This window comes from Ctenocephalides felis, unplaced genomic scaffold (genome assembly GCF_003426905.1).
Source record: "Ctenocephalides felis isolate EL2017-DRISC unplaced genomic scaffold, ASM342690v1 CF-g0.4_SCAFFOLD_03573, whole genome shotgun sequence".
Lineage (NCBI taxonomy): Eukaryota > Metazoa > Arthropoda > Insecta > Siphonaptera > Pulicidae > Ctenocephalides > Ctenocephalides felis.
In genome coordinates, this window is record NW_020539727.1 from 19,243,949 (window position 1) to 19,261,452 (window position 17,504).

Sequence of the window (17,504 nt, forward strand, 5' to 3'; positions counted from 1 at the left end):
AAATCTGAGAAACAATAAAATATAAATTGCATATACATATATATTTTTCAAAAGTGCATAGGGTGAACATGATGCACTTTTTTGGTTTTTTATATTTTTTAAAACATTATACACAGTTAGAAAGCTTATAAAATCAAGAAAAAAAACTATACTAAGACATTTTTACATACGGAATTTCAAAAAAGTACTATAAGCCTAAGAATTAGCAAAGCAAATATATATTTGTTAGTATCCATAGTAAATCAGGTGACCCTTACTCAGTTTTTTGACCTTCACTGCTTTTGGGATAAACATAAAGCAAAATATTGTACACAGTTAGAAAGCTCATAAAATTTATGAAAAACTTTGAAAAGACTATTTTTACATCCAACTCATAGAAAAAGTTCTGAGAATTAGCAAAGCAAATATATATTTGTTAAAAGTGTCCATAGTAAATCAGGTGACCTTCCCTAAATTTTTTGACCTTCACTGCTTTTGGGATAAACATAAAGCAAAACACTATAAACAGTTAAAAAGCTTATAAAATTTAGAAAAAACTTTACTAAAAACATTTTTCCATACAGAATATAGAAAAACAGCTATAAGTAGTATATAATACTATGTTCAGAAAACATCGACTTGTATTGATTAGGTTTTTTGCAATTACATACATTTTCATGCAGATTTTATGAAAATTTCTCGACTTGATTCGATTCTATCAATTAGTTAAGCAAATTGAAGATTAAATCGTAGATAAATTTTATTTAATAGAAGCAAGTTGGAATTAAATAATCAATGTTGAATAAATTTACTGGGCTGGATTAGGGATATTTATACACGGAGGATTTCAAATGATGAAAACAAATCTAAAGGGTCAGAATTCTATTCTTTAGGTAAAATAATAGTTTGTTTCTTAGTACCAAAAGAATTATTTAAGCCAATACTATGTTTGCTACGTAAATAAAACAAAAAATTGTCTCAAATTGTTTGTATCTTATTAAAATGTTGCAAATTGTCTCAAAATGTTGAAAATTGTCTTGAAATGTTGAGAATCAGCATAACTGTATGTCTCAAAACCAACGAAACAAGTAGTTACCAAAGTTCAACAATTATTTTAAAAATGTTTTCAAATATAAATATTAATATAAATATAGAATATTAATATAAATATAAATATAGAATATAAATATGAATATAAATGCAAAATATAAATATGAATATAAATGCAGAACATAAATATGAATATTTTGCATTTATATGAATGCAAAATATAAATATAAATGCAAAATATAAATATCAATATAAATATAAATATATAAATATATAAATATATAAATTATAAATATATAAATATACAAATATAAATATATAAATATTAATATAAATAAAAAAAATAGATACATATTGATACATAATTGTTAATGTCAATTTTAATTTTAAAAACTATAAAACAAAACCCCGAGTTTATTCTATTCCGAACAATTTTAATTAATTAATTTCAAATATTTAATTATTTCTTAGTTAAATGAAATATGATTGCTAAAAGCTGAGCACGCCTATCGATTTGTTATTTAGAAGTGTCCTTTGTTTACTTACAAATTTTTGGCAAATTTTCCGATATAGAAAAAACTCTCTCACTTGCAACCGAACTAAAGTGTTATATAATAATTCTGGAAATTTTGTTCTTTTATTTGTGGCTTTTAGGGCTAAAAACTCTTTTCTTAAATTTGAGTAGAGCAATGCACTCTAAAAACAGTTTTTTTCGCTAAAACACCGGTTTTCGAATTTCATAATTTTCGTCAAAAAACCGGTTTTTGAAAACCGACAAACCCTACTCACAACCAACAAAACAAATAGTTACCAAAGTTTAACAGTTATTTTAAAAATGTTACCAACAACTTATAATATATAAAATTTTTTTATTACATCAATTACAATGTCTATTTTTATTTTTCCAGATCACAACAAACGATTTGAACCAGGTTCGTCCGATTTTCGACCTTATTCGAGTCTACCACACGGCTATGATGTTAACAAAAGTGCTTTTTTGAGATCACTGAGCGAACGCAAAACGAAAAAATCGACTGAAAATAATAGCAAAAACGATAAAAATTCGCCAGAGAACGATAAAAATTTGCCAGAAAACGATACGAATTTGCAAAAAAACGATAACAAGGACCAAAAAATTGACGAAAATAATAAAAATTCGCCAGAAATCGATACGAATTTACAAGAAAACGTTAGCAAGATCGAAAAAATTGACAAAAATAATACAAACGATAAAAATTCGCCAGAAATTGATACAAATTTGCAAGAAAACGATAGCAAGGACGAAAAAATTGGCGAAAATAATAAAGACGATAAAAATTCGCCAGGAAACGATTCGAGTTTACAAAGAAACGATAGCAAGATCGAAAAAATTGACGAAAGTAATAAAAACGATAAAAATTCGCCAGGAATTGATACAAATTTACAAGAAAACTACAGCAAGACCGAAAAAAATGACGAAAATGTTGACCAGGGGTCGAAAAACCCAGAAATTGACCACCAGAACGAAGCTGGTGAAATTTTAGAAGTTGAACAATGTGATAAAAACGATTTGGCTTTTGATAAAAATAGTGTTAAGGACAAGCAAGACAAGAAACAGAACCCTAAGGCTCAAAAAATTAAACCAGAGCCTAAAACCAACAAAGTTGTGCCCAAAATTGATGAACCAACCACCAAACCAGCTCCGAAATCCAAGGCGAGCAAAAGAAGCGCTCGTCGAAGACGTTTTAATTCTTTAAGCCCTACAAGATCTGACAACCTCAAAAAACATGTCCAGAACAGAAAAAAGGGCTCCAAAACACGCTACACGTCCTTGTCAGACCCTAACAAAGAAATCCTTCAAATGCCCAACGATGAGATACCTAAAGACCTAAAAATCGGAGGCGAGGATGATGTAGACAACATGCCCAAATGGGCTAAAGTCATCTTAAAAAAAAATTTAGTCCTTGACTCAGACTGCCCTTCGTCCTCTGATGAACTCACCATGAACAAAAACAAACCAGAAGACACCACCAAAGACCAACCATATGAATCTGATGAAAATTCTGGTCCTGGTAAACCAACTGATACCATCCCTAAGTCCTTTATTACTAGTGAGTCTGATGACAGTTGTGGTGGAGGACAAATCAAGTCCTCCAGGAAGAGATTTGGTGGTTTTTTGGATGTTGCCAGATGTGATGATGGTGTTGACAGTGACCAGAGTAACGCAGGGAATTTGAATTTTGCTTCGGAGAGCCTGGAGGATCTTCCTTATTCGGCTATGGAGCTTCTAGATGATGGCAGGGTTGATGGGATTAGGGCCAGGAAGGTTAGGGTTAGGAATGCTGAACGAATCACAGGTGAGATAAATGATTATTGATTGTTATTTGATTTTTTCCACTAAGAATTTGACAAATATCAGCTTTTGGAGGTAAATTGGAAGTAAATTGATGTTTTTGGAACATCTGTCAGTAGATTTTTAAGGATTTGCTGGCCAAGTTTAATTATTTTTTACCAGGGGTTTTATTTGGTTGGTTTTCCAAAGTTTGTATTTTTGCTAGAAAGTTAGATTTGTTGATTTTATGTCAAGTTATTCTGAATCCTTTAGTACCTGAATGATCTGGACTTCCATTGACGTTTTCTCACAAATGGTTGAACCGATTGCAAAAATTCAAATGCCATTTGATGAAGAACACGCCTTGGTTTGTTTTGCACATATTTTCTCGACGTTTATAGTCAATCTGAATCTTTTGCTATCAAAATTGATAAAAGTTACATCGTGGTGTTGCAATTTTAAGTTGTCATTTAATTTTTTTTGCTCAGAATTTAATATTTTTACCATTTGGAGGTAAATTGATGTTTTAAGGACATCTGTCAGTGGAATTTTAAGGTTGTTACCAAGTTCAATTATATTTGGACCAGAGAATTTACTTCTTGGTTTTCTAAAGTTTGTGTTTTTGCTAGAAAATTCGATTTGCTGATTTTTTCTCAAGTTATTCTGAATCGTTTGGTACCACAATTGATAAAAGTATGTGTGTGCCAAAGTCTGGACTTCCATTGATGTTTTCTCAAAAACGGTTGAACCGATTTAAAATATTTAAATGCCATTTGATAAAGGTCATGTCTTGGTTTATTTTGTTCGTATTTTTTTGACCTTTATAGTCATTCTGAATCTTTTGGCACTAATATTAGAAACAGTTTGTGGGCGTGCCAATACGAAAGCTTATGTTGACGTATCCTCAAAAACGGCTCAACTGATTTTAAAAATTTAAATGCCATTTGATGAAGTTCAGGCCTTGGTTTGTTTTGCACGTATTTTCTCGACATTTATAGTCATTCTGAATCTTTTGGTACTAATATTAAAAACTGTCTGTGGGTGTATCGATACTTAAACTTTCACTGACGTTTTCTAAAAAACGATTGAATTGTTTTAAAAAATTTAAAAGCCATTCGATTGAGAACACGCGTTGGTTTGTTTTGCACGTATTTTCTCGACGTTTAAAGTCATTCTGAATCTTTTGCTACCAAAATTGATAAGAATAAGTCTTGGTGTTACAATTTGACCTGTTGTTGGCTGTTTTCTAAAAAACAACTAAACCGCTTTCAAAAATTTAAAAGCCATTCGATAAAAGACACGTGTTGGTTTATTTTGTATGTGTTTTTTCAACGTTTATAGTCATTCTGAATCTTTTGGCACTAATATTGATTACATTTCGAGGGTGTGCTCGAAATTTGACCTGTCGTTGACGTTTTCTCAAAAGCGATTAAACATATTTTGGAAATTTAAAAGCCAATCGATGAAAGACAAGTGTTGATTCATTTTGTACGTATTGTCTTGACGTTTATAGTGATTCTGAATCTTTTGGCACTAATATTGATTGCAATTTGAGGATGTGCTCGAATATTTGACCTGTCGTTGATATTTTCTCAAAAACGGTTGAACCGATTTCAAAAATTTAAAAGCCATCTATTTGACGACATGCATTGTTTTGTTTTGCACATGTTTTCTCGACGTTTATAGTCATTATGAATATTTTGGCATTAAAACTTGCGAAAGTAAGTCTGTGTATCAAAATTTGACCTGTCGTCGAAGTTTTCTCAAAAAGGGTTGAACCGATTTCAAAAATTTAAAAGCTATTTGATGAAGAACACCCATTGGTTTGTTTTGTTCATATCTTCTTGACGTTTTTAGTCATTCTGAATCTTTTGCTATCAAAATTGATAATAGTAAGTCTGGGTGTTGCAATTTGACTTGTCGTCGACGTTATCCCAAAAACGGTTGAACCGATTTCAAAAATTTAAAAGCTAATCGATCAAGAATACCCATTGGTTTGTTTTGTACGTGTTCTCTCGACCTTTATAGCGATTCTGAATCCTTTGACACTAATATTGTATTGGTTACATTTTGTGGGCGTGCTCGAATACTTAAACTGTCGTTGACTTTTTCTGAAAAACGAGTGAACCGATTTCAAATTTTTAAAAGCGATTTGATGAAGGGCACGCCTTGGTTTGTTTTGTTTGTATCTCCTTGACGTTTAAAGTCATTCTGAATCCTTTGGCACTAATATTATAAACAGTTTGTGGGTGAGTCATTATTTGACCTGTCGTCGACGTTTTCTCAAAAACTGCTGAACCGATTTTGAAAATGTAAAAGCCATTCGATAAAGCTCGATAAGGACTAGCATTTCTTAATTTTGCGATCATGCAAGCCGTTTATTTTTATTTAACGGCGAAACGCAAAATTTTGCTTGTAAAACATTAAACATTATATAACTTTTTCAGCAGAAATTTTTCAGTGCTGTTTTCAATGTTTTTTAATCAAAAATAAGTAGTGAATAGATTTTATTGAAATTTTTATATATATCTTAGTGATACTTCAGGAACAATATTAAAATTTAATATATATAATTCAGTTGGAAAAAGCACTAAAAATTATTAAATATTGACCTAGAAACGTTTTATTCTTCGCCTTGAGACTTATATACATATATGTTAGGTTGGTTGCATAGTTTCTAGTTAAATATTTTTATAAATCTACATATATATATATATATATATATATATATATATATGTATATATGTATATATATATGTATATATAAACTAGACTGCCCGGCCACGCTTTGCTGTGGCTCTTATTAAAATCCACTGAATATATTTTATTTAATTTTTTTATATTGACAAATTGTTCAAACATATTTAATTTATTTGCACTTTATTTCATATTTTTGTCTAAAAAATCATTTCTATAACTCTTTTTGAATTTTTGTTTGCATAGTAATTATTATAATAGTAATTATTAATTATTTTTTTATAATTTTTTGCCTAAACTTTTTTTAATATTGAATTGACAATAACTTTTGAACGGTTTGTCTAAATTAAATGAAATATTTGACAAATTTGTATAAAATCTATTATAATTTGTTCTAATATTATAACGCCATACAGCAACTTGGTATACTTTAAAATCGTTTTGAAAAATTACCTATTAAAATGAATGCTCCCAAAAGCATAAATGCCCAAGCTTACTTGGTTTCTAGCGCATTTATTTATTATATTTCTAGTTTAGTAAGTTTTAAACCGTTTGTCTAATATAAATGAAATATTTGGTGAATTTGTACAAAATTGTGTAATTTATAAATTTGTTTAACATCATAAGACCCTACAGCAACTCGGTGTACTTTAAAATATTAAAATACTCCTTGAACGTGTTAATTTTTGCAAAAACGCACTTTGGTTTTATATATTGCATAACATCAAAGCTATTCCGTTAATATATATGGTGTATTCGGGAAATTTGTTTAAAGATAAATGATTTAAAATATTGTCTAACATTATAAAGTTCTACAGCAACTCGGTATACTTTAAAATCGCAATATGAAACCTCGTATTTAAATTGCGACACTCAAAATGTTGTATCGATAAGAATCCATTCATTTTAACGTGACAAGTATTTTGTTATCAGTGTAACTATACACCTGTTATTAACATATATATATATATATATATATATATATATATTTATTTATTTATTAGTATATATCTGATAAACGAATCGCAAAACGCTTGCGCATTTTCCTTGAAATTTTCAGTCGTTTTGTGTACGTAACCTGATTATAATATATATTATATATATTATATTCAGGACAAAATTTGATAAAAAGAAGTATAAAAATTATATTTCAATAATTAATTATACAAATTTCTCAAAAAATTAAATGAAAATTTTAATTACTGATGTGTAAAATCATATTTAAAATGCTAAAGTGTATATTGAGGTGATTTTTTATTACAACCTGCGTATACAATTTATTAAAAAAAATATATAATAGTTTTTCGTTTAAAAAATATTAATAATGTTATCAACATTAAAAAAAATATTTTAAAAAATATTAATAATGTTATATTAAAAAAATATATATAAAATTTAAAGATACTTGTAACGATTTTATGATGACTAAATTTTAATTAAGAATTAAATTTATATATTGTTATTTAAAAAGTTTATTTTAAATAGGTTTGTGGTAGTGGCCTAATGAAAATTGTTTTTACTAATTTAATAAAACTTTAAACAAAAAGTTTATTATTGTGAACAAATTTTAGGCTTAACAGCAAAAATGACATGAAGTCTTTGTCATTTTTTGAAATTTTTGCTGTATTGTTATTATATGGGACTATTATTTTATATCTTTTCTATAAGTGGAGACTTTTTAGAAATTCTAGATTGATTTTACATCGTATGTTCTGTAAGTAGATAATTTAGAAAATTATTCTAAATATTTATCAAACTAAATAAAAAAAAATAAATAACAAAGATTAATTGACATAATTTCTACTTTCTTCAAAATTTAAAATAAATAGTTCATTCATATAATTATTAATAAAATAAATAATTTTACAATATTTTATGAAGTACATATAAATGCTGTAAGTCTCATTTGTTCATAAATTTAAAGTTGAGAAAAAAATAGTTTTTAAAATCGAATGAGACAAAATTCTTCGTCTACTATTTGTTTAAAAAAAAAACAAGAAGTGTCAGGAATTTTTTTCCAGACCAAGTACTATACACCACTAGTTTATCAACATACAATAAAACCCCGTTAAGACGATTTCCTAGAGACCAGACCAAAAACGCTCCTCGTGCAAAAAAGCGTTTTAGGTGTGATAGAGTCTAAATTTGCTTTACAAAGTGGCGTATTAAGCGGGTAATAGTACCAGGTAAAATTGTATTAAAGGGGTTTTACTATATTTTTAATAAAATTGTTCATTATTATTATTATTATACAGTAAAACCCCTTTAAGACGATCTCCTAGAAACCAGACCAAAAACGCGCCTCGTGCGAAAAAGCGTTTTAGGTGTGATAAAGCCTAAATTTGCCTTTACAAAGTGGCGTATTAAGCGGGTTGTTGTATGAGATAAAATCGTATTAACGGGGTTCTACTGCTTTTTTAATAAAATTTTTAGAAACACAGAGTAATATGGTCAGTCGAGTGTGTCGGACGGACGGCAGGTGAATGAATTGTTCTGAGTCAGCAGACAAATATATACATATATACATTTATATATATATATATATATATATGTATGTATATATATATTAATGTATATGTACCTATATATGTAGTAAAATAAAATAACAACAAAAAGGCAAAACACGAAACGTCGAACAACTGTTGCAGCCGAGTATTGCACAGAGAGTATATAAACATTTCATTTGCATTGGTGGACAAGATTATTTTTTGTACGGTCCATATTAATATTTATCCACCCCAAAATATTTTTTTTAATAAATTTATAATATAATTTATTTCGTAAAATTTTTGTGGGTTGATTTAAGGAAGTGTACTATATATAAAATGCATTTTGAAATGGATCAAATATAATAAGCGATGCATTTTTTGGATAAGTCTCATTTTTGCGAATGATTTAGGGGTATACCGAGTTGTTGTACGGACTTATGATAGACAATATTGTAGATTATTGAATTTTGTACGAATTTTCCGAATATACTATTTACAAACCACAAATAGTTTAAAAGTTATAAATTTTTTTAAGAATGTTTGCATCTAATTTCAGTTCAAGACGTGTGCTAAGAATATTTTTTGTTTTATTGCGATTTATTTATAAGTATACCGAGTTGTTATAGGGACTTACAATGTTAGACAATATTGTAGATTATTTAATTTTGTACGATTTTGCTTAAGACACTATTTATTTTTCTTGAATATTTTAAAAGTTACAAATTTTAGAACGAATAAATGCAACTTTATCATCTAATTTCTGCTGAAGACATAAGTTGCCAATATTATGTTTTATGAGTATACTGAGTTGATGTAGGGACTTATGATGTTAGGAAATATTATAGATAATTCAATTTTAAACAAATTTACCAAATACACTATATACGTTATATTTTCTTAAGCAATTTTAAAGTATACCGAGTTGTTGTAGGGACTTATGGTGTAAGGCGAAATTGTAGATTATTAATTTTTAAACAAATTTGCCAAATATACTATATACATACAACAAAAATTTAAAATGTTATAAATAATCTCATGCGTAAGTGTACTCTCAATAAATAAGTTTCTCAATCGTAAAAAAAATAATAGGTTGTCAAATATCTCCCTTCCGCCTTTTTGTATTATAAACCAAGAGCAAAAAATCGGAAGGGAGATATTTGACAACCTAATATTGTATTGTTTCTGAAGCTATTTTAAAGTATACCGAGTTGTTTTAGGGACTTATGATGTTAGACAATATTGTAGATCATTTAATTTTGTACAAATTTGCCAAATATACTATATACGTGCAACAAAAATTTAAAATGTTGTAAACAATCTTGCGCATATACATCCTGTCAATAACAAATTTCCCTAAAAACAAAAAACTATTTCAAACATTCTGAAACGATTTTAATTTATCTACCGAGTTGTTGCACAGACTTATAATGTTAGACAATATTGTAGACAAATTAATTTTGCACAAACTCTCCAAATGCACTTTTTATTTTTCTCTGATAATTTAAAAGATGTAAATTTTGTAACGAAAAAGTGCACTTAATGCTAAAAACAATTTTACAAGCCCCTAATGCAAATATATTTTTTCCTTCAAGTCTATTATATTTCTATTACCCTTTTCCCTCGATTCCTTGACCACACCTGTCAACTTTTCCATTTCAAACGTAAAATAATCGCTTCGGATGTTCAGCAGTCCAACGGAGCGTTTCGGCCGACTGCGAGCCTCGAAAACCACTAACCTGAGAGAGCCGGTCTTTTACGGTCAGACAATTCGGACTTGCGAGCGCGCGGCCGGACTGTTTAAAAACACTGCTAAAACCGTAATTTGAAGAAAATTGTAATGAAAATATTTTTTTGAGATTGTTTCAAGTTTAGTTTAAATTTTGTAGTAGTTTGTTTGGTGAAAATCGGTGTGGAAATGTGTTAAAAAAAATTGTTCTGCGTGCAGTACACGCTTGGGAAATTTGGTTTCGGGTGTAGGTGCGCAAAGACACCTGAGTTGTTTGAAAAATGTTTTAAAATAGTAGTGATGAGACAATTGTGAGGAAATTAATTTGTGGACGTAGCTTGAAGTTTTGTTCATATTTTGGTGTAGTTTTTGTGTTCAAAAACTGTTTTTGAAGTGGCTTAAAAATATTTAGTTTGAGTGAAGTACACGGCTGTGAATGTTATTGTGTCTGCGGGCGTCCAAAACGTTTTTACAACGATTTTTATATGAAAATAGTTTCCGAAATTAATTGTGCATGTACTTTGAAGTTTATTTAATATTTTGGCATAATTTTTGCGTTAAAATTTGTAGTGTAAAGTATAAAAAAAAATATTTCATGCTACTGCAATTTTTATCCAGTGCGCAAGTTTGTGTGCATCATTTGACTTTTTAAAATTATTTTAAAATTGTAATAATAAAGTAATATTTTTGAAAATTATTTATGGAGTTAGTTTGAAGTTTAATTTAAATATTGGTTTAGTTGGTTTAATTTATATCGGAGTTTTAAGTGGTCAAAAAAAATTTTGTTAAAAGTGTTAAATTTATTGTGCCAAACAGACCGAGGAATGGATATGCGCATTTGTGGAGTTTAAAAATCGTTTTAAAACTGTAATAAATAGAAAATTGTGTTGAAAATTAATTGAAGTCTAATTTATATATTGTAGTAGTTTATGCATTTAAAATCGGTGTTTTAAGTGATTAAAAAAAATTATTTTTTGGAAGTGTTAAATTGATTGTACCAAGGAATGAATATAAGCGTTAGTGGAGTTGAAAAATCGTTTTAAAACGGTAATTAAGAAAAATTTGTATTGGAAACTAATTATAAAATTAGTTTGAAGTCTATTTTATATATTGTTGGGGTTTATGGGTTTAAAATCGGTGTTTTAAGTGTTTAAAAAAAATATTTGTCAGAAGTGTGAAATTTATTGTACCAAACAGACCGAGGAATGGATATGCGCATTTGTGGAGTTTAAAAATCGTTTTAAAATTGTAATAAATAGAAAATTGTGTTGAAAATTAATTAAAAATTTAGTTTGAAGTCTATTTTATATATTGTTGGGGCTTATGGGTTTGAAATCGTGGTTTAAAGTGGTTAAAAAAAATTATTTAGTATGGTTTGCAAACTACTAAAACTTATTTATTGAGATTGCGCCATGCTCAGCTGAATTTGTAAATTTTAAAACAAAACTTAGGTAAATAGTAATAAAATATTTTTATAGTATTGTTTAAGGTTCAATTTATATTCATATTAAAAAAATTAGTTTAAAATCGGTTTTCAAACAGCTAAAGTGATTTGTGTTTTATGCGTGTGATAGTTTGTAAAAATATAATAAAAAAGTAAATAATATTATTAATAAGTAGTGAAGTATAGCCTGAAATTTAATTTATATATGAACACAAATTATTTATTAAAATTTTTTAATCTTTATTTAATTTTGTGATACTATTTATGATACAAAAATTAGGACTTATTCATTTGTACATTTGTTTATTATTTATCCTGTAACTTTTAAACGGTTTGTCTAATATAAATGAAATTTATATTCACCAAATCTATACAGAATTAAATAATCTAAAATATTTTCTAATATAATGACCTACAGCAATTCGGTATACTTCAAAATTAGAATTAAAAATACCTCTAAGCGTTTTCATTATGAAGTCAGAATTTTATTCTTGCGTTTTTTTTACTGCAACTCCTGTAACTTTTAAATAGTTTGCCCTATAATAGTGAAATATTAGAAAAAAATTCAAAATTAAATGGTTTATAAATTCTTCTAATATTATAATGACTTACAGCAACTCGGTATAATTTAAAATCGTCACAGAAGATAGATCTACTATATGTCAATCCTCATGGAAGTTTTTTGCATTGTATGATGTTTTGGAGCTAAAATTTATTTTTGTTAGTAACTCTTTTGAGTATTTTTAATTATTTATTCACAAAGTTCAGTGATTAAATGTTTTTTTACATAAATGTGATATAAATAGATTTTGAATAATAAATTGATTTATATTTAAAATACTAACCTAAGCAAGTAAATTGCAAAATTACGCCCATGAATGAATTTAAAAAAGTGTATATACATATATATATACATTATTTTATGTAGGATGTCCAAGTCCAAATCGACCTCTTAAATCAGCAAATAAATTATGCAATTCTATTCCCAATTTGAATCTTTAATGAGAGTCAATCTTTAAAAAAAAGCTATTGTTGCAATTTTGTATCTTCTGAGAAAATCTGGATTTCTAGGTCAACGTTTGTGCAGATTTCAATACCATAATTGTTATAAATTGCTAATGCAAATCATGATTAGTCATGTGTAATTAATACATTTGTATATATATACATATATATATATATATATACATATATATACATACATTTGTTTAATTTTTCAAATGCGAAGACAAAGTCCAAATCCAAAGTTTTTTCTTGGCGCATCCAATCATTTGTTGATTTGTTTAACTTTAATATTTAATATTAGAAAAAATGTGTGTTTGTATATAAGTGTATGTATAAAGTCAAATTTCAACTTTTTTATACGTTTCTTTAAAAACTGCTGCACCGATTTAAAAAGGATTCATTTGTCTGAGTGATATGTTCAAATTATTTTTTTCAATTACGATTTTAAATTATACCGAGTTGCTGTATAGTGTTATGTTGTCACAAAATATTATAAATTATTTAACTTTTTACAAATTCTCTGGATATTAAAAAAATATAAGATTAATATTACGAAGGATACAACAGATATAGCAAAGAATTGCACTCAAGGTTTAAATTAATACTTTTATTTTCTGTTGCTATTTTGAAGTATATCGAGTTGCTGTAGGGTTTTATGATGTTAGAAAATGTTCTAAATTCTTTATTTTATATAAACCTGTCAAATATTTTATTATCTTTAGACAAACGGTTTAAAAGTTACGAGAGATATATTTATATAAATAAATGCACAACTGAAATGTATGTACTAGCACTTTACGGTTAACAATGTACCTGCAGCTAGGAAAATTATTTACCAGGTTTTGAAGCCATTTTAAAGTATACCGATTTGTTGTAGAGCAATATGATATTAGAAAATATTACAGATACTTTAATCCTGCACAAATTTCCTGAATATTTCATTTTTATCAGACAAACCTTTCAAAAGTTACAAGAGATACAATAAACAATTACATTAATCATTTACCAACTTATTGCACCTGGCATTAATTTTACATATTAATTTGCTAAATTCAAATGCGATTTTGAAGTAGACCGAGTTGCTGTAGAGCAATATGATGTTAGAAAATATTATCCATAATTTAATTTTGTACAAATTTGCCGAATATTATATTTACATCAGACAAATGGTAAATGTTACAAGAAATATAATAAACAAATTTTTTTCTTCTTATAAATTACAATCTGTCTAAATAAAAAGACATTGAGTAATTAGTTTGACAAACAACATATTAAGTTTTAAAAGGAAAACCCAGTGGTTCACCTTTTATTACTGTTCTAAATTATATTTTAATTTTGGTATAATATAGAAAAAAAAAAAACTCAAATATACATACAATTATAAACAAAGTACATTACACAGACTATCACACAGATACATGTGTATGTATCATATACACATACATACACACATCTATTTTAAATAATATGGTAGAACAACTTATTGTTAATTAATGTGTTAGATCTATTAATTGTATTCTTTTATTGTGGTGTTGAAAATATTTGAGATAATTTAATTCTGCACACATTGCCTGAATATTTTATTTACATCAGACAAACCGTTCAAAAGTTACAAGAGATATAATAAATAAATACATAAATCATTTACACCAACTTGTTCTACCTGGCGTTAACTTTACATATTAATTTGCTAAGTTCAAATGCGATTTTAAAGTATACCGAGTTGCTATAGAGTGATATAATGTTAGAAAATATTTGAGATAATTTAATTCTGTACAAATTTGCTGAATATTTTATTTACTTTAGACAAACCGTTTGAAAGTTACAAGAGATATAAGAAATGTATGCATAAAGTTGCAAGTTTTGTACTGTGGCTATAAGTCTTTATCACTTTTCAATTGCGATTTTAATGTACACCGAGTTGCTGTAGGGTACTATGATGTTAGAAAATATTATAAATAATTTAATTTTCTACAAATTTACCAAATATTTTATTAACATTAGAAAAACCGTTTAAAAGTTACAAGAGATATAAATAAACAAATACACAAATCATTTACCAACTTATTGCACCTGGCGTTAACTTTACAGACTGTTTTGCTAAGTTTAAATGCGATTTTAAAGTATACCGAGTTCCTGTAGGGCATTATATCATTAGAACAAAACATAGACAATTTAATTTTATACAAATTCACCAAATATTTCATTTATCTCAGACAAACCGTTCAAAAGTTACAACACAAATAATAAATAAACACATAAATTTACCATAAATAGTACAGGAGCTGGTACCCCAATAATCAATTCATTTTTTTTTCCAGTATCAGTTCCAACAACTCCGATAGCATCCCACAGCAACAGACGCACCAGGACGATATCTTCAGAAATAACATCAAGTCCTTCTTCTTACAATCGTCTGGTCTTCCTGACGTCTTCAGATTCTTCCAGCAAAGAGGAAGATTTTGACAACGATTGTGAGTGCGATTGGGACTACTTTGAACCAAGTTCAACTGGCACCAACTTACCACAAATCGGGGAAAAAAAACAGGAAGATAAGGTAATTGTTGAAGACCAGGATAAGGAACAAGATGCTGAAGTCAAGATAATAGATACACCACCACCAGACTCCTCAATAGTTGTATCCTCAGCATCAGCACCTCTAGATCCTCCCCCTCAGTGTTGTCAAAGTTGTGGTTCTCGTCCCAAGTACGTCCCTGTCCCAATTCCGGTACCAGTGCCGGTTCCCGTCCCCTGGTGGGGCCCCAGAGAGTCCTTGGTGCTGTTCAGAAACGCCCTGCCGAGGTCATCCTTAGATCCTTCGTCCTGGATGTGGTCTTCACCGACTGTTACTTCCACGCAATATGGGCTGGGTAGTTTTTATCCCGGATTTTCACCCGGAAACGGCTGGATGACCGGATTTGATGGCAGTATGTACCAGCAGCAGAGGATGCCTCTGATTGCTTCGTCTTTGGCTAACTATGATCGACAAGGTAAGGAAATACAGTAGAACTCCAATTATCCGAACTCCAATTATCCGAACTCCAATTATCCGAACTCCGACTATCCGAATCGCCGATTATCCGAATCACTTTCAGAAAAATAATTGTCCAAAAAAAGTCTAAGTGCGCTATTATTCTTCCACCAGCGAAGCCAGTGTAGGCACATTGTTTGTTTTGATTTGACGGAGATGTTTACAAAACAATGATTTTTATTTCTAAACTTGTACATAAGTACATTTTATTCATATTTAAAACATGTGAAAATGTCATGTTTCTTTCATTTAATTCAATAAAAAAATAGTGCAATATCAAAACGTAACTTTTTTTCTCTCCAATGGCAATTTTTTAAAAAAAACTCCGAATATTTGATTATCCGAATATTTGATTATCCAAATCGGTCCCGGTCCCCATTAATTCGGATAATTGGAGTTCTACTGTAGATTAATTATAATAAAAATAGAATAATTGTAACAGAGAATTAGTGGTGTATGGCATCGTACCTTAAGGCAAATTGCTGGAACTTTCCGTACCGTAATGAAATATTCGAGAAATTTTAAACGTTTTCAAATATATTAGGTTGTCAAATATCTCCCTTCCGCCTTTTTGTATTATAAACCAATAGCAAAAAAGCGGAAGGGAGATATTTGACAACCTAATATTATTACAACAAATACTGTAACTTTCACTATTTTTGCTATTTTGTTCGATTCCTATTGATAGGGAGATGTGCTGATTAGTTTTTGGCAAAGGCATGTCCAGCCGTTACGGAGATACGGGGCAAAGAGTGCAGAAAATACAAATCGAGTTTTTGAGAGAACGGAGTATCGGATTTGAATGATCTAAAAACATTCAATTTGTAATGATTGGGAGAAGAGGTGATTAGTTTTTGGCAAAGACAAGTCCCACCATTTCGAAGATATAGAGCTAAATGTGTAAAAAATGGCAGTTTTTGAGAGAACTAAGCGTTCGATTTAAATGATTCAAAAAACTTTCTGTTTGTCTTAACAAAATAATTGATTTTGGAAGAAAAAATTTTTTTGTTTCAACTTTTTTTAATTTTTTTTTATATATTTTTTTTATATAAAAAATAATTCAGATTTTATTTTTATTTCTGACTATAGTTCTAATATACTTTAAACAAATAATTTCAACTTTGCAATTCAGTTTATATAATTCTTATAAATATTAGACAATGTTACAATATTTATAATAATCTATTTGAAAACATTTAATATTCCTCGAACATTTCGTTACGGTACCGAAGTTCAAGCAATTTGCTTTAAGGCACGATGCCATACACCCCACTAGTTTATTATTTAAATTATTTACTATAAACTTATTTATATTTAGTTAATTTTAATTATATTTAAATGTAACTAGTTTGTTTGTTGCAAGTATTTTTTAAAAAATTTAATAAGCTTTGCAATACTTTTACAATATAATTATTTTGTTTAACAAATTTTAGGTTATTTTATGATATTTTAACAAATTCAAGTGTCTTATATTATTATTATTATTATCATTATCATCATCATTATCATTATTATTATTAAGTATTTTTACAATATAAGTATTTTCTTTTACAAATTTTTAGGTATTTTGACGAAAGAAATATTTTGTTTCACAATTTTTTAAGTGTTTTTAGATAATTAAAAAAAAAATATTTTCTAAAATTTCCAAACTTACAAAATATTTAGAAAAAATGTTTTTTCTTTTAAAAAAAATTTTAAACATCGAAAAAAATTGACAATTTCTAAATTATCAATTCTAAATTCTAAATTATCAATAAAATTAAATTTAAAGA

At 28.1% G+C, this 17,504-nt stretch overlaps 1 protein-coding gene across 1 annotated transcript in view; it reads left to right on the forward strand.

The window, feature by feature from the left end:
• The window catches only part of LOC113389714, an 88,412-nt gene that overhangs the window by 26,301 nt on the left and 44,607 nt on the right, over positions 1–17,504 (forward strand). Inside the window, exons 4-5 of the mRNA XM_026626729.1 lie at positions 1,938–3,365; positions 15,023–15,691. Of these exons, the coding sequence (XP_026482514.1) occupies positions 1,938–3,365; positions 15,023–15,691 (2,097 nt within the window). The remainder of the gene's footprint in view (positions 1–1,937; positions 3,366–15,022; positions 15,692–17,504) is intronic.